The sequence below is a fragment of the Hemiscyllium ocellatum genome, chromosome 11, assembly GCF_020745735.1.
Source record: "Hemiscyllium ocellatum isolate sHemOce1 chromosome 11, sHemOce1.pat.X.cur, whole genome shotgun sequence".
NCBI lineage: Eukaryota > Metazoa > Chordata > Chondrichthyes > Orectolobiformes > Hemiscylliidae > Hemiscyllium > Hemiscyllium ocellatum.
In genome coordinates this window covers 29,340,060-29,363,094 of record NC_083411.1, presented here as the reverse complement: position 1 = coordinate 29,363,094, position 23,035 = coordinate 29,340,060, and the positions used below count along the sequence as shown (strand labels likewise).

General features: G+C 39.6%; 1 protein-coding gene across 3 annotated transcripts in view; it reads left to right on the top strand.

The window, feature by feature from the left end:
- Positions 1-23,035, top strand: part of LOC132820155 (pre-mRNA 3'-end-processing factor FIP1-like) — a 51,787-nt gene that overhangs the window by 15,242 nt on the left and 13,510 nt on the right. For 2 of the 3 annotated variants that reach the window (XM_060832105.1, XM_060832104.1), the window contains exons 4-9: positions 1,777-1,877; positions 5,441-5,496; positions 14,505-14,615; positions 16,085-16,215; positions 17,027-17,151; positions 20,004-20,121. In XM_060832105.1, the coding sequence (XP_060688088.1) occupies positions 1,777-1,877; positions 5,441-5,496; positions 14,505-14,615; positions 16,085-16,215; positions 17,027-17,151; positions 20,004-20,121 (642 nt within the window). The remainder of the gene's footprint in view (positions 1-1,776; positions 1,878-5,440; positions 5,497-14,504; positions 14,616-16,084; positions 16,216-17,026; positions 17,152-20,003; positions 20,122-23,035) is intronic. The other variant, XM_060832106.1, reaches the window with a different exon arrangement.

Genomic DNA, 23,035 nt, shown 5'->3' with positions numbered 1-23,035 from the left:
CCTACTAATAGAAACCAAGGGACCTTCAGGGACACAACCCTCTACAATTGACAATATCCCCATGCTGGGACCCCACTGCCCTTGATGTTTCTGCCCATCCACCTTTGTTCAAAGAGGTTCAGCTCTGAACCTTCTAGTCAATTCCACTCCAGTACCAGCAATGGCTATGGTTCCTGGAGGTACTGTGAGCGTTAGAGAGCTGCAGATTCCAGGGTGTGAGATCTACATTGCACAGGGACATTGTTGAGAAATTGCTCCTTATGGCACCGGGGACCTCAACAGATTGGTTAATTGAGATTTTATCTCAGTAGGGCTTCTAGAAAAGCTGTGAGAACTGATGGGTTGGCACACCATTACAACCATTGAAGTTTGCCAATGTTTAAAGGCAAAAGAGGAAAAATAACATTGTAAGGTGGCAGAGGAATTTCCACTTATTTTCATAGGATGATGGTTAAGCTTCAGGATATATTAATGTTTCCTAGCCAACGATCCAATGTGTACAAAATCATATCGACTTGAAAGGTATCAGCCTTTTCTCTGTTTGGGCAAAGTAACCTAGCCTCAGCTAGAGTAGCAGTAACCACAGCAGGCAAGACTAGATGGAAAAATGATCAGCAATAATCTTATATGTGACTGGTGTCAAGCAATCTTTTTGAAAAATGCAAGACTTTGGGTGAGGCCTGGACTTCCTGGGTTCTTTGAACAAACCTTGAAAATAGAGATTTCTCGATGACTATGAAAGATGTCTTTGAAATGTAACCTCATCTCACCTAGTCTGCCAAATGACAGCAGCTGAATTGAATGTATTGTAGGCCAGCCCAGCACTTATTACACATCTTTTATTACCCAGAGGGCATTACTAAGGTCTGGAAGCCCAGGAAGATGACAGCTTTCCTTGCTTACCGACTATTAGTAAACCAGATGACATTACAATGCCATTAGGCTAGTTTTTTATTCCAGACTTTATTGAGTTGAAGTTGCACCATCTGCTATCATGACCCATATCCTGGTTAATATCATGGGGTCCTGGATTACTCGCCCAGTGACAAATACCACTACGCCAACACCACCTTCATGACCTAAGCCAGCTAAGAACTGGTTTGAAGCAAGGTTTTTTTCACAAGTGTATTTTATCCCATCAGTCAGAATTATTTGTTAAATCCATGTGCTGATGCACTACTTCACCATCTTTCCAACCTCCTTAAGTCTTCAAAACCAACTGTACTTTAGCTGCTCCTTTTGCATGGAGCGAAAATAATTTCCACTTGGCCAAAAACAATCTCTCTGCTGTTGGTGTATAGTGCACCCCACTGTCACTATCTGCAAGAAGCACTGTAGTGACTCACCAAGGTTCCGTTGAGGGTCACCTTCCAAAACTATGAACTCTACCATCTAGAGAAACCAAAAGCAGAATGGTAACACAAGCAGCACTAAGTTCCATTCTAACTTGGCAAGTATTGGTGTTCCTGTTCTGTTGCCATATCCGTATCCTAGAATAGCCTCCTTAACAATTCTCTGGGTATACCTTCACTTCAAGAAGGCAGCTCATATCTTTTTTCTTCAGGGAGAATAATTAATGCTAACCTTGCCAGTAATGCCCACATTCGATGAATGAATAAATACATATAGCATATCTGCCTCTTGTTATTTAAACAAATAGCTTATAAGAAGGGATTGAACCAAAATGTAACCATTCTGACTTAATAGCAAAATTGATACTTCAGAAATTTATTAACATGTTAGTTGGTTGAAAGGGATTGAATGTATGTATTTTAGGCTTCACAAAATGGTGATGAGGATGACAGTGACAGCGACAGTGATGACGATGATGTGAAGGTCACTATTGGCAACATTAAGACAGGTGCACCACAATATATGTAAGTGAACTTGTTTGTTATTATATCTATTTGTTTATTACTATAACAAAATAAACTGTGGGCACTGGAAATCTGAAACAAAAACAAAAAATTCTGCTTTTGTCTATGTATTACATTGCTTTATTTGATCGAACATTGTAGAATAAGACAAGTAGCAATTAGAGAATCTAATCTAACACTTGCTTGGACCACATAGCCTTGACCTTATTTAAGTCTTGGCCCAAACATAAGTAAAAGAACTGAACTCTAGAGGTGAAGTGAGAGTGACTGCCCTTGACATCAAGGCTGCATTTGACCAAGACCTGTATAATGTGACAAGTGGCAAATAACAATTATGCTACACAATTCCCAAGGAATAACCATCTCCAATGAGACAGTGAATTTAGGCATCGCCCTTTGACATTCAGTGGCATCAGCATCACTGAAGCCCCCACTATCAACATCCTGGGAATTGGCATAGATCAAACACTGAAGAGTACTAGCTGTATGAATTGTGACTACAAGAGCAGGTTAGAGTCTAGGAATTCTGCAGCAAGGACCTAACTTCCCAAAGCCTCTCTACCATAAACAAGGCATAAGTCTGATGAAATACTCCAAACTTGCCTAGATGAATGCATCTTCAACAATACATGGACTTGTCACCCTCTAGAACAAAGCAGTCCACTTGATTGGCACTACATCCACAGGAAATCACTATCCATCACTAATGCATTGTAGTAGCAGCGTGTACCATCTGCCAGATGCACTGCAGAAATTCACTGTAACTCTTCAGTCAGCATCTTCCAAACCCATGACCATTACCATTTAGAACAGCAAGGGCAGCAGGTATATGGGAATGCTACCTGCAGGTCTCATGCCCCCTAACACCCCACCAAGCTGCTCAATATCCTGACTTGGAAATATGTTGCTAATACTTCCATTTGCTGAGTCAAAAACCATCCCTCCCTCTCTCCCTACCTGTCAAAATTGTGGGTCTACCTATATCAAATAGACTGCAGCGATTGGTGAAGGTAGCGCACTACCACCTTTTTGACAAAATTGGGGATGGGCAACAATATTTGGCTCAACCAGTGAAACCCACATCCCCTAAATAATTTTTTGTAAAAAATGAGCAAGAAGTTGACAAAGTTTCGTTTAAATCAACATAACTACCAGATCCCTCAAATAAGTTTTGTCTCCACTAGAACATGGCAACATGTTGCTTGCCCCACTGAAATTTCCTATTAATCTTTTCCTTAAGTTTGTTATTCTTCATATAAAGAAATGAAATGTTAACTTTCTTTCTTGTTATTGACATTAACTTGAAGGAGTTCTAGTATTTTCACTCAGCAGCAGTGAAGGATAGGCAATATCCTTTCTAAGTAAAATTGGTATATGTGGATTAGATTAGATTACTTACAGTGTGGAAACAGGCCCAACAAGTCCACACCAACCCTCCGAAGAGCAACCCATCCAGACCAATTCCCCTCCATTTTACTCTTTCACCTAACACTATGGGCAATTTAGCATGGCCAATTCACCTAACCTGCACAACTTTGGACTGTGGGAGGAAACCAAGCAGACACAGGGAGAATGTGCAAACTCCACGCAAGCAGTTGCCTGAGATGGGAATTGAACCCGGGTCTGTGGCGCTGTGAGGCAGCAGTGCTAACCACTGTGCCACCGTGTCGCCCAAATTGGAGGGGAAGTTACAAGTTGTGGTATTCCCATGTCTCTGCTGCTCTTGTCCTTTTTAGATCGTAGCGATTGTGGGTTTGGAAAGAGGCTTGATGAATTTCTGCATGGATCTTGTAGTGGTATGCACTGCTGCTATTGAAAGTCCATGGTGAGGGAGTGAATTTTGTAGATATGGTACCAATCAAGTGGGTTGCTTTGTCCTGGTTGGTATCAAGCTTCTTGAGTAGTGTTGGAGCTGCACTCGTTCAGACAAGTGGGGAGTATTCCCGCAGACTGCTGTCCTGTAGATGTTAGACAGGCTTTGGGGAGTCAGGAGGTGAGTTGCCTACTGCAGGATTCCTAGCTTCTAATCTGCTATGGTAACCACAGTATTTATGATGAGCCGAACTTAGTTTTTGGTTAGTGGTAATTTCCAGAAAGTTGGTAGTAGAGGTTTCAGTGATGGTAACCGCGTTAAAAATCACATGGCATTGGTTAAATTCTCTTTCATTGGCGATGGTTGCTTGACATTTATGTGGCATGAGTGTTATTTGCCACTAGTCAATGCAAGCCTGGATTTCAGCCAGTGCATATGGACACAGCTTACTTGAGTCATTGAGTCATACAGCATAGAAACAGAACTTTCGGTCCCACTTGTCCATGACAAGCAAGTTTTCCAAACTAAACCAGTTCCACTTGCCTGCATTTGGCCATATCCCCCTCAACTTTTCCTACTCCTATCCCTATCAAAATGTTTTTTAAATGTTGAAACTGTACCTGCGTCAACTACTACTTCAGGCAGTTCATTCCACGTACGATCTATCCTGTATGAGAAAAAGTTGTCCCTTGGGTCTTTTTTAAATCTTTCTCCTCTCACCTTAAAAAATGCCCTCTGGTTTTGAAAGACCCCACCCTCGGGAAAAGACTTCTGCTATTCATTTTGTCTATGTTGCTTGCGATCTTAAACCTCTATAAGATTACCCCTCAACATCCTACGCTCCAGTGAATAATGTTCCAGTTTAACCTTATAACTCAAATCTTCCTGTCCCGGCAGCACCCTGGTAAATCTTTTCTAAACCTTCTCCAATTTAATAGTATCCTTCCTATTGCAAGGCAACCAGAACTGTACAAAGTACTAATACCTGAGGAATCACAAATGGTGCTGAACATTTTCCAATATCAGAGAACATCCTCACTTTTTTTCCATTATGCTGGAGGGAAGATGATTGAAGCTGTTGAGCATGTTCTGACCTGAGACTGTACCAAGATAATTTTTAGCCCTGGTTCAGTGGTAGCCCTCTTGCCACAGAGTTAGACACTTTGGTGATACTCCAAGGATTTGGTCACAATCTAGGCTATCATTCCACTCCTGTACCATTCTAAGGTACTGTATTTTAGACAGGACTTTATAGCAAGGCCTCATTGGCTCCATCGAGTAGGCCTAAGTGATCTCTTGATGATATTTTGAAGAAGATCAGATAAGGTTGTTCTGGTGTCCTATCACCATTTACCTTAGCCAACATAAAAACAGATGATCTGATCAGTAATATTTTACTGTGCACAAACTGACCTCATGTTTCCAATATCACAAGGTCTGTGTGTCAAATGCTGTTTCATTTGCTGTAAAGCCCTATAGAATGTTCTGCATGATGGTATATGAATGCAAGTCTTTATTTCTTTATAAATCAACACATCTCAACTATTCAGTTTTTTGAACTAAGAAAATTTGTTGTCATTTTTCACATATGTCAAAATCTTTCTTAATCACGGATACATTTTACTGTAGGCTGGGTAGGGTAATGGCCCACTTACTGGAACTTGTTAGTAATACAATACATAGTGATAAGTATTTAAAAATGAAAAGAAATTGAAAATTGTTTTAATTTATTTACTTTTAATTTATGCAGGGGGACTCCGATGAACTTGAATCTGAAGAGTGGACGGCCTTATGGCTCTTCTGCAGGTCAGTGAGCTGTCTGTACAGCAATTTTTCAGTGATAATAGTAAATTATTAGATTACGCAGGGCTGTTCATTTTAATTGAAAACCATTAGGTAGCCCATGACCAGTTTTACTGGCATGTTGAAGACCACTGGGAACGAACAAGACTCGCGGTTGGTGTGTTGCCTCCCAGGTGCCAGGGTCCGTGATGTCTCGGATCGTATCTTTGGGGTCCTGAGTGGAGAGGATGACCAACCTCAAGTTGTTGTCCATGTAGGTAGAAAGAGGGATAGAGATGTAAGGCAGGATATCAAGGAGTTAGGGTGGAAGCTGAGAGCTAGAAAAGACAGAGTTGTTATCTCTGGTTTGTTACCCGTGCCATGTGATAGCGAGGCAAGGAGTAGGGATGGTGCAGGAGGGAGGGTTTCAGGTTCTTGGACAATTGGGGCTCATTCTGGGGAAGGTGGGACTTGTACAAACAGGATGGTCTTCACTTGAACCAGAGGGGTACTAATATCCTGGGTGGGAAATTTGCTGGTGCTATTCAGGTGAATTTAAACAAGCTCAGCAGGAGGATGGGAACTGGAGATGTAGCTGCAGTGCACAGGAGAATGAGAGTAGGAAGGACAGGGACAGGATTTCAGGATCACAGGACTGCGCTGGCAGACAGCGAAGTGGTTTGAAGTGTGTTTACTTCACCACCACAAGTATTCGAAATAAGGTAGGTGAGCTTGCAGCATGGATAGCTACCTGGGATTTTGATGTTGTGGTCATTTCAGAGACATGGAAAGAGCAGGGTGAGGAATGGATGTTGCAGGTTTCAGGGTTTAGATCTTTCATTAACAGCAGGGCAAGGTGGTAAAAGAGGGAGAGTCATGGCCTTGTTAGTCAAGGATAGTATAATGGTGGCTGAGAGAACTTTTGATGAGGACTCGTCTACTGAGGTAGTGTGGGCTGAGGTTAGAAATAGGAGAGGAGAGGTCACACTGCTTGGAGTTTTTTATAGGCCTCTGCAGAGTTCCAGAGAGGTGGAATAGAGGATTGGCAAAATTTTTCTGGGTAGGAGTGAAAGGAACAGGGTGGTCACTATGGGGGACTTTAACTTCCCCAACATTGACCGGAAATACTATAACTCTAGTACGGCTATAGATCAGTTTTTGTCCAATGTGTACAGGAGGGTTTCCTGACAGTGTATCGAAGGGCTGACAAGAGGGGAGGCCACATTGGATCTGGTGCTTGGTAATGAACCAGGCCAGGTGTTTGATTTAGTTATAAGTGAGCACTTTGGAGAGAGTGACCATAATTCAGTTACGTTTGGTCTAGCAATGGAAAGGGGTAGGTTCAAGCCATAGGTCAAGAGCTATCGATGGGATAAGGGCAATTATAATGCTATTAGGCAAGAATTAGGATGCATAGAATGAGGTAGCAAAATGCAGGGGATGCAGATAATAGAAATGTGGAGCTGGTTTAAGGAACAGATATTGCGTGTCCTTGATAGGTATGTCCCTGTCAGGTAGGGAGGAAGTGATAAGGTAAGGGAACTGTGGTTTACAACAGAAATTACATCTCTTGTTACGAAGAAGAAGGAGGCTTATGTGTAGATGAGGCAATGGAGAGTTACATATCAGCTAGGAAGGATTTGAAGAGAGAGTTAAGAAGAGCAAAGAGAGGACACGAGCAGTCTTTAGCAAATAGAATAAAGGAGAACCCTAAAGCTTTCTATAGGTATGTGGGGAATAAAAGGATAATTAGGGTAGGAATAGGGCCAATCAAAGACAGAAATGGGAAGTTTGTGGACCCTGTGGAGATCGGAGAGGTGCTAAATGAACATTTCTCATTGGTTTTCACTCAGGAAAAGGAGAATATTGTTGAGGAGAAGAATGAGGTACGAGATATTAGACTAGAAAGGATCGAGGTTAGTTACGAACAGTAACTAACAATTGATAACAATTGTTATCAATTCTAGAAAGACTGAAAGTAGACAAGTCACCTGGGCCAGATGGGATTTATCAGAGGATTCTCTGGGAAGCTTGGGATGGGATAGCAGAGCCTTTGGCTTTGATATTTGAGTCGTCATTGTCTACAGGTTTAGTACCAGAGCACTGGAGGATTGCAAATGTTGTGCCCTTGTTCAAGAAGGGCAGTAGAGATGACCCAGGTAACTATAGACCAGTGAGCCTTACTTCTGTTGTAGGAAGGTTTTGGAAGGTATTATAAGAGATAAGGTTTATAATCATCTAGCAAGCAACAATTTGATTGCAGATAGTCAACATGGTTTCGTCAAGGGCAGGTCATGTCTCGCAAACCTCAGAGTTTTTTGAGAAGGTGACCAAGCATGTAGATGAGGGTAGGGCAGTTGACGTGGTATACATGGTCTTCAGTAAGACCTTTGATAAGGTTCCACATAGTAGGCTGTCGGAGAAAATGCAGAGGCATGGAATTGAGGGTGATACAGTTTGGATTAGAAACTGGCTTTCTGAAAGAAGGCAGCGAGTGTGGTTGATGGAAAATATTCAGCTTGGAGTCCGGTTACTAGTGATGTGCCACAAGGATCTGTTTTGGGACCACTGCTGTTTGCCATTTTTATAAATGACTTAGACGCAGGCATAGATAGATGGATTAGTAAATTTGCAGACGGCATTAAAGTCAGTAGAGTAGTGGACAGTGTGGAAGAATGTTACAGGTTTCCGGGGGACTTTGATAAACTGCAGAATTGGGCTGAGAGGTGGCAAATGCAACTGATTGTGAGGTGATTCACTTTGGGAAGAATAACAGGAAGGCAGAGTACTGGGTCAATGGAAAGATTCTTGGGAGTGTGGATGTGCAGAGGAATCTTGGAGTCCATGTACATAGATGAAAGTTGCCACCCAGGTGGATAGTGCTGTTAAGGCGGCATACGGTGTGTTAGGTTTCATTCGGAGAGGGATTGAGTTCCATAGCTGCAATATCATGTTACAATTATACAAAGCGCTGGTGCAGCCACACTTGGAATATTGTGTACAGTTCTGGTCCCCATATTTCAGGAAGGATGTGGAAGCATTGGAAAAGGTGCAGAGGAGGACCAGGTTGTTGCCTGGTCTGGAGGGAAGCTCTTATGAGGAAAGGCTGAGAGACTTGAACCTGTTCTCATTGGCAAGAAGGAGGCTAAGAGGGGATTTGATAGAGATATACAAGATGATCAGAGGATTAGATAGGATAGACAGTGAAAGTCTTTTTCCTAGGATGACGACGTCAGCATGTATGAGGGGTGATAGATTTAAGACAGATGTCAGAGGCAGGTTCTTTACGCAGAGAGTAGTAAGGGTGTGGAGTGCCCTACCTGCTAATGTAGGTAAAAACAAAGACTGCAGATGCTGGAAACCAGATTCTGTATTAGTTGTGCTGGAAGAGCACAGCAGTTCAGGCAACATCCAAAGTGCAGTGAAATCGACGTTTCGGGCAAAAGCCGGAATAAAGCTGCCCTACCTGCTAATGTAGTCAACTCAGCCACTTTAGGGAGATCTAAATAATCCTTAGATAAGCACATGAATGGTTTTGGAATAATTTAGGGGGACGAGCTGAGAACAGTTCACAGGTCGGCGCAACATCGAGGGCCGAAGGGCCTGTTCTGCGCTGTGTTGTTCTATGTTCTATGTCTATGTTCTATAACCGGAAAGCAACAACACCCCCAGATTGTATGGATTACCTAAAGTACACAAACCAGACATCCCACTCAGACCCATAGTAGCAGAAACTGAAACACCTGATCAGCGGATCCAGGCACTCTATACAGTCAACACAAGAATTCTTGGACATCATCAGAAATAGACAAGGAAGAAACCATTGTCTCATTCGATGTAACGGCACTGTTCACCTCTATCGACAAAACCCTAGCCAGAGAAACAATATCCAACCTGCTGGACATACAGAACAGACAACAGGACGTTGAACCTATTAACAAAGACGGCATACTTAAACTACTGGACCTGTGCCTCACAACACACTTCACATTCAACAACCAGATACTTGAACAAATCAACGGAACACCCATGGACTCACCGATCTCTGGACTCATAGCAGAAGCAGTAATGCAAAGGTTAGAACAAACCGTCTTACCGCAAATACAACCCAAACTCTGGGTCAGATATGTGGACGACACCTTTGTAATCATTGAAAACACAGAAATAGAGAACACACACCGGATCATCAACGCCACACTCACGGGAATCCGATGCACGAGAGAGGCAGAAAAGGACGACCAGCTCCCATTCCTAGATATGATGGTACAGAGAACATCGAACGGAGAATTCAGCACGAAGGTATACAGAAAAGCCACACACAGACTAAATCCTGAACTATGAAAGCAACCACCCCAACACACACAAACGAAGTTGCATCAGGACACTATTCAAAAGGGCCACAACACACTGCAGTACACCAGAACTGCAAAAAGAGGAAGAAGAGCACCTATACAAGGTATTCACCAAAAACGGATACCCACGCAATTTCATCAACAGATGCCAAGGGAAAGACAATTGAACGAGGACATGCCGCAACCCAAAGGACTAGCCACACTAGCACACATCAAGAGCATTTCTGAACTGACAGCCAGACTGCTGCGACCACTAGGACTCATAACAGCACATAAACCAACAGCCACACTCAGACAACAACTCACCAGGACAAAGGACCCGATACCCAGCATGAGCAAAACCAACATAATGTACACAATCCCATGCAAGGACTGCACAAAACACTACATAGGACAAACAGGATGATAGCTAACAACCCGCATCCACGAACACCAACTAGCCACGAAAGGACACGACCAGCTATCGTTAGTAGCCACACACACAGATGACAAACAACATGAATTCGACTGGGACAACAATAATATTATAGAGCAAGCCTAACAGAGAGCAGCCAGGGAATTCCTAGAGGCATGGCACTCATCCACTGATTCTATCAACAAACACATCAACCTGGACCCAATATACCGGCCACTGCAGCGGACAGCAACTGACATCCGGAAGCGGCAGAGACAAGCCACTATAAATGCCGGAGGAAACATCACAGAAGCATTTCACAGGAGGCTCCCAAGCACTGAGGATGTCACCTAGAAAGGGGATGAAACGTTTGCAACAAAAACTCCCAGCTCAGCGAACAGAACCACAACTATGTTCTATAAGTTGACAACAAGGAGGAGGCAAGTGAAATGATCATGTCTGTGCTAGTTCTTTACTAAAGGAATTAGGAATCAGGAAATAATTGCACTGCTCTATTCCTTCCATTAACTATATATCTTCCACTCCTTAAACTATATATCCCTTTTAAAAAGAACAAAATTTCTGTCCAGACTACTAATAAAGTCATATGAATTAAGAACAGGAGTCAGCCACTTAGCCACTCCAGCCTGGTTTGCTTTTCAATAAAATCACGGCTGATCTGATTATCCACATTTGAGTCTATCATGATAAACTTCCACCACCATACCTATAAAGAATCAGTCTACTTTTGTGTTAAACATATTCAGAGTTTCTGCTGCCACTGTCTTTCAAAGATAAAAATTAGAAAGATGCTCAAGATATAACCCACCCATTGCAGCTATTAGTGAAGCAAGTTTTCTCTGAACAGCTTTCCACACATGTACAACTTTCATTAATTAAGGAGATTGACACTACACAAGAGTTTAGATGTGGTATCACCAATGTCCTGGGCAACTGAAATATACATTTGTATGCAATGCACCTTGCAAATAAAAGATAATATTCCATTATGTTTATTAATAAACATTAATTTCATAAACCCTGACCAGCAGTTGTTTTTTTTTATTTACTCTATCAAAATCCTTCATAATTCTGAAAACTGATACTAAATTTCCTCCAGTTTTTTGTAACTCTTGTTTTCCATATTACTAGTTTTTTTCACTCATATGCGCAACCCACTGCTCCAAATTTATTCCATACTCTCTTGGCTTTGAATTTTCTAAAGATTGCCCAAAATGAAACCCCATACTCTCTGAAAGATTTGTTACCTTCTGCAAATATGTCATCACATGCCCTTATTTAGAAAATCCAATTTTTGGCCTACTATTGTTTTACATATCTATATTTCTACATCTAATGAATTGTGTACATGTTGCTCCTTAGCTTTGTCTATTCATCACACTTTTCAGCTCCTTTATGTTGAATATTTATTTCCACTTCTTTTTCTTTACAAGGTTCATATCCCATCATGGTAGCTGGTAGGGTCACAATTAATTCAGTTAATAAATCTGAAAGTGAAAGCGATTTTAGTAATGGTGACTATGAAACTATCATTGCCATAAAAATCTATCAAGTTCACTAATGTTCTTTAACATTGCGAAAACGAAAAAATAAGTCAACTTTTTGTTTTACTTTGACTTCTTGTTGTCTTTTAGCAATGTTTAGATTCTGTACTACCAAGCAATTAATGTTCTTTAGGGAACTTATTTTTTTAATCTGCTGTCCTTGCCCAGTATGGCCCACATGATGCCAGACCCACAGATATATAATTGATTCTTCACTGCCTTCCTGCATGCCTCTCAATCAAGACCAATTCGGGATAGCTAACAAATTTTGGCCCTGCATCCAACATCTACAAGCCAGGAAAGAATGGCGTGGCTGTTTGACAAATTGCTTTTCGTTAACTGAGCTGTAATAAAACTTGTTGTTCTGCAGATACTTGTTGCGTTTTGAGTTTAACAAAGCATGTTGTTATTTGAGCTATCAGTTCATGCACCAAATTGCGCTCTACATAGCCAAACAGGCAAGGAAGGACCTTGGTCAGTCTCTAGGATTCCCTGTTTAGGGTTGGTTTTCTTAAATAATTTTGCTCATTCATTAGTAGGACCTGCACAGAAATGAAGAGATGGTAACGGTCAGAATTTTATTTCAGTTTTAACCTATGGATATATGGTACTGTAGAGAGAGAGGGTTAGTCTCAAATTGGTGTCCCTTTATTCTGAACCTAAGATGAGAAGTAATTTCTTCTGAGGATTGTAAGCCTTTAGAACATCTTACCACAGAGAACTGTGGGAGCAGAGTCATTGCGTATATTTAAGGCTGCGATACACTGTTGATCAGTAGGGGATTCTATGGTTGTTGGGAAAATGCAGGAGGGTGGATATGACTGATGTTGGATCAGCTATGATCCTAATGAATGGTTAAGTAGGCTCGAGGGGCCAAATGGTCTATGTCAGTTCCTATTTATTTTGGTCTTACCTGAACATCCATTTATCAATATCCTTTGAACGGTTTTGATGATGGCAACTCGACTGTCAAGAGTAACTTTGTCTATGTAACTTGTGGTTTCAAATTTAACCCAAAGGAAATTTATAGATTATCATATGTAATACTTTAATGTTGATTCAAAGAAATCAAGTACTTAAAGGGATTGATTTGTGCTGATGGAACGCCAAAGTTATTAAAGCAGATAAAGAGTTAATGCACTGAAGTGACATACTGAGTTATTTCTGTTCCTTTATTCTACTTGATGGCTGAAAGGCAATATCCTGAACCCATTTCAAATAATAGGCTTAAGCAAGAGCACATTAGTTATCTGTTAACTTATCATATAAGCTTAAAAGGTATAACAGCACTGAACAGCTTTACTGTATAAAACACCTGAAAGCTCTACTGTGATTTTTGAATCCAATTTAATGTGCAGTTTCTGATGTTCATGTGACTATTTTTCTTTGGTGTAAAAATGATTAAATAAAGTCTTTAATTGTGATGCTTCTATAAATCATTTTAGTTGTTAAAAGTTCTTTAGCCAATGCTGTTTCTAGGGAAAGGAGTTAATGTTAATTGAACCAGTTTATACAGGAGAATTCAAAATGAACTAAATGAAGTGCTATGCGCAAAACCTTAAATAAAAGTGTAAATCGTACGTCAGTTTTCTCTGAAAATCACTGGTCTGTTCTAAATTAGTTAATCCTGACATATTGGAGTGAATCCATCGTAGTTGGCGTCCCTATCCCCGGCTTAGAAATAAGAATGAGAGATTGGGCCTCTGCTACTCAATGGCCAATGTAACAGCGAATGAGCAGTTGATACTCCTCCCAATTGAATACCTTGGCGCAGGTTGTGCAGACTTTCTCTTGAATTAATAGTTGCACAAATGAGATATTAGAGACTAACCACTCCATTGGGAACTGCACAGGTCTGTATCAATCACCACAAAATGAGGAGTCTTACAGAAATTGTTCATTTAAAGCAAATGTATTAACAAAGATGACTAGAAGTATTATTGCAGAAGCAATTAGATTTTTATTGGCTGAGTATCACTTCAGTAGAATGCATTTTAATAGAGTTTGAAAATTTATGCTACAATGTCTACTCAGTTTCTAATCAAATACTGAGGAAAGATTGTAAAAACTGGACAGCAACAAAGGAATTTAACAAATGTTCCTAAATAAGATCCATTCATGGATAATATGTGGATAATTGGACATTGCTTGAAAGCAGGTCAGTTTTCTCTCTTCACTTTGAGAATTTTCTAATAGAATATTGTCATAGCTCTTGTGTTCAAACATGGTACTTTTAATATTTTAGTAGACTAGGTTAGATTGCCTACAGTGTGGAAACAGGCCCTTCGGCCCAACCAGTCCACATCGACCCTCCGAAGAGTAACCCACCCAGACCCATTTCCCTTTGACTAATGCACCTAACACTATGGGCAATTTAGCATGGCCAATTCACCTGATCTGCACATCTTTGGACTGTGGGAGGAAACTGGAGCACCCGGAGGAAACCCACGCAGACACGAGGAGAATGTGCAAACTCCACACAGACAGTTGCCCGAGGATGGAATTGAACCTGGGACCCTGTGCTGTGAGGCAGCAGTGCTAACCACTGAGCCACCGTACTGCCTACTTGGTTTATATGCAAAATAATTTTGCTGCAATGAGTACTTATAATTGTTGAAGCAATTGTCATGGGCAATTCACTGGTTATGCTGTAAAGAGATTGAAATTTTGTTGAAAGGAAATGTATTCATTGTAAAAGTGTCTTTTCTGTTCTTGCTACAGCAAAGTTGCATTCCCGAGGTATTGACTTAGATGCCCCTGGGAGCATCAATGGGATTCCAGTTATTGAGGCAGATTTAGATTTGTTTGAAGACAAACCTTGGAGAAAACCAGGTAAGTTTTGAATAAAAATAATTATGTTTTTGGTCCAAACACACACAATGCTGGAGAAATTCAGCTACCTTGGCAAAATCTGTGGGGATAGAAACAGAGTTAACATTTTGAGACAGATGTGGCTATTATTCAGAAGCCTATTTTTATGCCTAGTATGATTCTGTTATAGACAATAGGTGCAGAAGTAGGCCATTCTGCCCTTGGAGCCAGCACCACCATTCATTATGATCATGACTGATCATCCTCAATCAGTATCCTGTTCCTGCTTTATCCCCATAACCATTGATTCCACTATCCTTAAGAGCTCTATCCAACTCTTTCTTGAAAAGTTTAATGAAATTGTTTAATGCATGGTGAATTGAAAGACCATGCACTTACTTAACACCTTTCATATCGTCAGACGTTCAAAAATGTAGAATCATTAAAGTGTTGTCACTATTGTTACATTGTTAAATGAACAGCGAATTTGTGGATGGTTGTCTCTCAGACAAGACTTGAGACCTTTTTTACCGTGGATTTTTAGTGTAAGTTTTTAAATTGAGAAATGTAAACCATTTACAACTAAGAATGTTTAAAGTGCAACTGTGAGCTATTCAGTAACTCCTTTGGAATTGCCATTGACTTCCCAATTCCAGTGAAGTTCCCAAACATGATTATTGACACCAAAATGGAGTCAGAAATTGACAGCCTTCAGACTCCAACTTCGATGTTGCCTAGAAAATCCTTTGAAGGATGTGGGTATTGACAATGCTGAATTGCTGCTGTATTTATTTATCTATGCTGCAAGAAGTAACATATATATTTTGATATAAATTGGGAAAGTAATTAAGACTAGGACTTTTTATTGCGTGTGCAAATTTAATTGTGTGTTTCTTTAGAGACCAAAATTCCCAAAGTGAATGTGAGTGCCCCCAACGGGGTTGCGAGCTGACATTTGGGTTTGAGATTGCGAAGGCAACATTGGCTCATACCCCCAAAAACATGGTGTTGTGGTGGGAAAAGATTTGGGAAACACTGTTATGAATGCTTGAGACCCAGGTGATGAATGTTTAACTCTTTTTGTTATTAGGTCATTGTCCTCATCCTTGTACAGTGCGAATGGTCGGGAAAACCAACTTTTGTGAAGGAAGCTATTGGAACATGGAATATTTTATCACAGGAAGTTGTTGAGACAGAAAGAATTGCAGCTTTTTAAGAAATAATGGGTAAATATTTGAAGCTGAATAGGTACAGAGCTATGAAGAGAGCACAGGGCTGAGAGGTGAATTTGGGGTTGCTCTGGCAAAAAGCCAGTGCAAACATTCTAGGCCAAATACTGGCTTTCTGTGCTGTAGTCTTATAATTGTTCAATTGAGTGAATGGTGAGGTAAGGGTTATCGAGTACCAATATTTCATTTGCAGGTAGGAGGGAAAATAGTTGACTTTGACATAACATGCCCCTTTATTTTTCCATTTACTTCCTTTCTTAGGAGCTGATCTTTCTGATTATTTTAACTATGGCTTCAATGAAGAGACCTGGAAAGCTTATTGCGAGAAGCAACGAAGACTTCAGTTAGGACTTGATCCTATACTTGCATCTGCTTCAGAGAGCAAAAAATTGGTACAGAATACTTTGCTGCTTAAAGGGTGAATGGGATAACAATTGGTTTGTTGCTTCACTTTGTTTCACAGTTTAAGGATTTTATTTTCTGTTTTGAATGAGTTACCAAAATAAAACAAAACTCTTAATGTAGTTCAGAAGATACTTCGATCAGTCTGTTTTATTGATAGATAATTCTGTTCTGTGGTGAGTTAATTGCGGTTATTTTGTTTGGAAATCTGAAGACTTTTGAGCAGCGTCCTCATCATTACAGGTACTGTGTGTGATGTAATACATGTCAGTAATTAATTCTCCAGTCAATGTTCAGTTATGTTTAAGTAACACAATCTACAGCAATAAGGGCTGATCTAGTTTCCACACTTATTGGCATTTGTTAGTAATAAAATAACTTTCGTTTCTGTATAGCAACTTCTGAGTCCCAGGAAACCTGAAGCACTTTATTGCTAATTGATACATTTGAGGTATACTTGCAGGTCTTTCGACTTGGTTTGATGGAAAGCAATGTTGAGAGATAAACAAGTTTTGAGGGAGGAATGTTAACTAGACTACTCTTTGCTCTATGTTGAATATCACCAGAGAAGCTTTCCACCTGAACTGGAGTCTCTTTTAAACATCACCTCTGAAAAATGAAGTAGGCCCTTAGTACAGTTCTCAAGGAGCAGCCAAAATTAAATGCTAAAGTTTTGCTTGCTTACATGTTCTTGAAACTGTTTAATGTTAACTTAATGTTTAAGTGTGATATGTGTGTTTTGCACAAATTTTACAAAAGGCTTGTATTTACTCATTGTTTCCAACCATCTCTTTTGCCTAGGTTCAGCAAGGGAAAGTGAGCAATATAGAGAAAGATCTGGAAAATAATTTACCCAAAATGGAGTTGAAAGCTGATTTTACTTCTCCTCCAGGTGGAAGGATGAAAGCAGGCCCACCGCCTAATAGGTAAGATGCATTGCTACTGAGGATCAATACGTACTTCACTTGTGAAAGCTGAATAAACATAAAAACAAAATATAGTGAGTTTAGGTAGAACCCAGTCCAGTCCTAATTCTCCGCAAAGAATAAATGAACTGCAATTACTGAGGATCTAGAATAAAAATTAAATGCTGGAAAAACTCAGAAGTTCTCACTGCATCTAAGGACAGAGAACCAATGTTAATGCTTTCAGTAGCTCTTCAGCAAAGGCCTGTAAAATAATTCTCTTCTGATGTCCTTTTTGTGAAGGTTGATTTTTGTTCAGGTGGTGGGGAGCTGTTGGCTTTGAACTTTCAATCTTATGACCTAAAATGGAAGATAAGCACTCTTCGAATGAGGAATAGATGTGATACATCATTGGGTTGTGTCAGTAAAGGATACTGATAGAAAATAGAGTTAAATCTTTCTTTCTGCTGTTTAAGACTTTTCAAAATTCTTGTGTATGTAGCACTTTTTTTTCTTGTAAATTTTTAATATTCTTTTGTTAAGTACATTAGTAGTTTCTTGCGAATATTTTCAGTGACCAATCACCATGTTAACCAAATTGTAAACAATAAATTTTACAATTTATCAAGCCGGGATTCACTCTGGCTTCTAATTGCTTATTTGGGATTAAGGGCAGGATTTGGCTTGGCTGTAATATGCTCACAATTTAAAAGGTTTGCTGTGTAAGATCACTTAAATAGAATAAGGTAGTGGAAGTTGACCGGCATTCCAGCAAGGGTCAGATTGTTTAAGAAGGGAGAAAGTTGTTGAATAACTAGTGTCGCTTGTGGAATTAGATATTTTAATTTTGCAATTTTTTTTTCAAAACACCAAACACTTGCAACACAGGTGAAACTTTGAAATGTTGATGCTCAGAGGGATTTGAGTGTACTTGTATAAGGAAGATAAAGTTAACGTGAAGGTAAAGCAAGCAGTAGAAAGCAGGTGACATGTCAGCCTTTATTAAAAGTGGATTGAAGTACAAGGATAAAGGAATCTTGTTGCAATTGTACGGGGCTTTGGTCAGACCACATCTAAAATACCGAGTGTTGTTTGCGTCTCTGTAATTAAGGCAAGATGTACATTCATTGGAGGCAGTTCAGTGAAGGTGAGTCCCTTGCTGAGGGGATTGTCCTATGTTGAAAGGCTGAATAAATTGAGTCTGTATCCACTGGGGTTCACTTAAAATGGAGGTGGCCTAATTGAAACACAGAAGATTCTGAGCATGTTGGCAGGGTTGATGCTGGTTGTTTCTACTGGGTAATTAGAACACAGCAGACTCAAGAAAAGGGGGAAATCATTTAGGACTGAGATGAAAAGATATTTCTCTTCCATGGTATGTTGTGGGTGCTTTATCACTGGATATATTTAAGACTGAGATATGGATTTATTTGACACCTCAGCATCCAGGGATATAGGAAGTGGGCAAGAAAGTGGGAACCCAAGATCAGTCATGATCATTCTGAATGGCAACATCAGCTGAATGGGTGGTATCATCTGTTCCACTTCTTTCTTGTGTTGTTATTAGCCAATTGGATCCTTCGGGTGTGCTGATTTTCAGATATTTTTGTTAGGTGTTGGTTTCAATCAAGATCCATGATAACACTAATAGATTCTAATTTGGCATCCAAAAATTTTAAAATTCTGTGTGTTGCGTGTTGGACAAAAGTTAATGGTTGGGAATAACTAGTTTTGCAAGAAAGTTCTGTCAGGCAGCTAAGAATGTATGTATTCCGTGAATTGGCAAGCTGAATCAAACTGCAGGAATGACCGATGTCGTAATCAAGTATGCCACAGTAGTTCTGTTCAAAGAGTGTGGCTGATCCAATGTTTTGGAACAGAGGCACCTTTTCTCTGCACTTTCAGTGATCCAGTAAATCTGAAATTGATGATATCCTTCATCTTGAATGTCAACAAAAAATATTTTTGTTAAGTGGCAGTGACATGTTTGGAGGAATTGCTGGAAATATCGTGTGTGACACATCTTGAGTTATAAAAGCAATTTCCCTCCGATGAGGCATTTCGTGTACTTGTACTGTGTGGTTTATTTCTAGTCATTTTTCTTGAAGATGTTATCAGTTCAAACTTAAGTAGAAATATTCAACTCTTGAGAATCCATGGAATGAGTTGTAAACTCAGTTTCATTTGTTGTGTAGTGATTTTATTTTTATTAGTGACTTTACCATGAAAGCGTATTTGATGAAGTTCAACTTTATTTGAGACTTTTTTTGCATAACTTATTGCAACATATATATGCCTAATCATGAAGCAATATCTACTTCTTTAAATTTTGAAATTAATTTGCTAAGTTGCATTTCTGTGTACGGTTTCTGTATGGCCTGTGGAGCCCTGGGTATGATTTCTGTTCCTGATTCTTCACAAAAATAATGATGTTGGAGGAGACTTTTAAGCTGTGCCATTTAATCCTGGTCATTACCTTGCTTTTTGATACATTTATCATACAGAGCAATACAATCAGTTTTGGTTCTGAATGCTGCGAGGACAATTCAGTAAGATGGAAAACTAAATATTTGTTTTCTTTCAGTATTGTCTGAATTGTCTGGTTTAAAAGAAAAATGCTTCTCCCATTGTATTCTGACCCACACTTTCACTTAAGTGCTGTTGCAGGATTGTAAGGGATAAACATTTACCCAGATGACAATTTGAATTGTAACTTGGTTTGCTACAGATGTGGCATTGTTGGAAAACCTGAGCTTATCAGTACGTCAGAATATTAAGTACAGCTTTCAAAAAAAAACAAAAAAGGACTGATTCTTGCAGTACTTTTATGTGATCTAACGCTTTAGAACTATCAGATTTAATGTAATATTAAGTTTTTCCTCCAGAAAACTTGCTGGCGCGATTGACGTTATTAGTGGATACACTGGTTCCATCAGGAGGGTAGAAGGAAGGCGACGAGACAAACATGGAGGAGATGAGAGTGCAATTCAGGTAAAATCGTTGCTTTGTATGTTAATCACAAAAATAAAATTGGGACATGTTTATGGTAAAAATGAGTAATCTTTTCAGAGACTGTAAAAGCTGATGGGCACAGCACATGTTCTTTCAATGTTCTGTTCCATTGAATTGAAGGTAGTCAAAATGGAAATTTGAGATGGCCACAAGGAGTACTTAGTGCCCTTGAAACAGTGCTGCAGCAAGACGTCAGAATTTTCAGCTTTGAGTGGAAGGAAATAGACAGGAAAAAAACTGTTTACCCTGATCTGTACTGTAGGCATCTCTAATTGTCGTGGTTAAATAGTCTAGAGTTCACTTCCTGAAGGGTAGACCATCATCATATATACAAGAAGAATAGTATATTGTTTCCAGGTGACACATTAAGTAGTGATCTCTTTAGTTTGTTCAAGCAAGTGTAAAAGAGTCCATGATAAGAGTGCACTGAGACAGTGCACTGACTCAGTGGTTAGCACTGCTGTCTCAAAGTGCCAGGGACCCGGGTTCAATTCCACCCTTGGGCATCTGTCTGTGTTGAGTTTACACATTCTCCCTGTGACTGCTCTGGGTTTTCTCTGGATGCTCCTGTTTCTTCCCACAGTCCAAAGTTGGGCAGGTTAGGTGGATTGGCCATGCTAAATTACCCACAGTATCCAGGGGTGTGCAAGCTGGGTGGATTAGACATGAGGAAATGCAGGGTGACATGGATAGGGTGGGAGGGGTGGATCTGGGTGGGATGCTTTTTGGAGAGTTGATGTAGATTTGATGGACTGAATGGCCTGTTTCCACATTCTAGGAATTCAATGATACTATGAACAATTCAAATAAGAGTCCTAGCCGGCATTTATTTCTTTCTTTCTGTCTGTAGTTGCACAGTTTATCTTATAAAACCAATGGGGCTTAAAAACTGTTATTGTTAGCTTTAGATAATCCTTTTGCTAGTCTACACCCAGGGTGTTTTGCACTGTCAATTGATAAATCAGATGTCCTAGCCAATAGTATGATTTCTGGAAAATTGCTCTTTAACTCTCAAGACAACTTCAAGTGTAATCCTTGTTTAATATAGAGCCATTTCACCATAATTAGTTATTGGATAATTTAATGAAGGGAAATCTTTCCCTTTTCTAAATTAAAACCACTAAAGTTATTTGTAGTTTGTCCATCAAATTTTGAATGAAATCAGCAAGTTAGGCATAGTCTTAGCTTGTTTTCAGGAAAGCCTATCTCAAGTGATCTGCAGAAAGCCCAGTGACACTTTGTATCTAACTTTTCAAAATATGTTTGACAGAATGTCACACAATGGGCTCTTGGTTAAACTCAAAGCTATGGTGATCACTGAGTAACCAGAGTATCACTTTGTGAAATGGTTGTAAGTTGTGAACAAGTAATCAAATAATTTACTGCCCAGTGCTCAATATTTATTTAAATCTTTGAGTTTATACAAATGCTCTACTTTAAGAAACTTGATGCAAGGTAATTAGTTCTGCATTGTAGTGGTGGGCAGTTAATATTGAGGAAACAGCTCAAAAACCAAAAATGACTTGGGTCAGAAATGTGTAGACAGAATTATAGCGAATAACAAGATAAATACAAAGTAAAGCACCTAAGAATGAAGAATAGTGATTCATGTGCTCCATGAATTAGGGTTACAAAAGTTCTCACAAATCTACATAAAATCTAGGTGCTTTGGTAGTTGATGCTAAAAAATCTAATATTAAACGATAATCAATGTTGTACGCAACATAAATCTGGTCAGAGAAAATTAGTGATCAGACTACAGTGCTGTGGTCTAATCATATTTTAAATATCACATTCTAATCTGGTGCCAAGATTTCATTGGTGTGCTGGAGACAGTGCTGAGAAGAGACACGAGATTCATCTCTATTATCAAAGTTTTGACCGATGAGGAAAGGCACTCAAGAATTTGATCTTCAATAATATAGACAGGATATGCAAGTGAATTTTTTAAATGTAGAACTTCAAATTATATAAGTAGGAGAAGAGTCTGTTGGTTTCCATAATAAAAGGTAAATTTAAGACTGGAATTAGGGTATTTTTCACATAAGCTGATAAATTCTGATAGAAAGAAACAAAGTCTGGGAAACATTTTAAACCAACTAAATTTTATGGTGAGATACTCTGATCTTTTTGAATGGATTAATAAAATTGTGTCAAATGGCATTCTTCCTTGGTAACCATATAGTGACCTGGGCCACTTTGGTCTGTGTTGCTCAGTGGTTAATTGGGCAGTGCACTTACCAGCTCAGTCATTAAAATAGTTGTAATGTCACAATTGTAACAGACAAATTGATTAAAGGAACCTGACTGCATGTCAGAGAGCAAAACTTTACCAGAACTTCCATAAACAAAAATCCAAGTGTATTTTTAATGAAGTCAAATATTTGAACTGAATGTGTTTCTCTCTAGAATTTCTTCCCTTATACTACAATGCCTGTGGTACTTAGTTATTCAAACCACACTGCTCAGGTTTGGTTCCATATCTGTCACCTGATGATTTCTGTTGGGTTGCAAATAGGTGAACTAAAGTTAGCCACTGAACCACAAAGGAAGGATTCCTGCTTTGGTTCTGAGCGATGGGATACATCAATGCCCCACAGCCCGCTAACACTTGGGGGGAAAATGGCCATGGGCATGATACCAGAGGGCTGATGATGAGTGGGAATCATTAGTCAGTTCTTTCACAACAAGAAGGGAGCAAATTTTTTTTCAATTTTTCTGCTGTGACTAATTTGTTTTATCTATTTGTTCTTTTGTTGGGGTATGATCTTCTGGAACAACAGTGTCTCAGTTGGCTGTCTTGAGTATTCAGAATTAGATTTCTGTTATCGTACAGGGATTTGAGTAGGGTTAGGAAGTGGACAGACAAATGACAAATGCAGTTCAATACAGA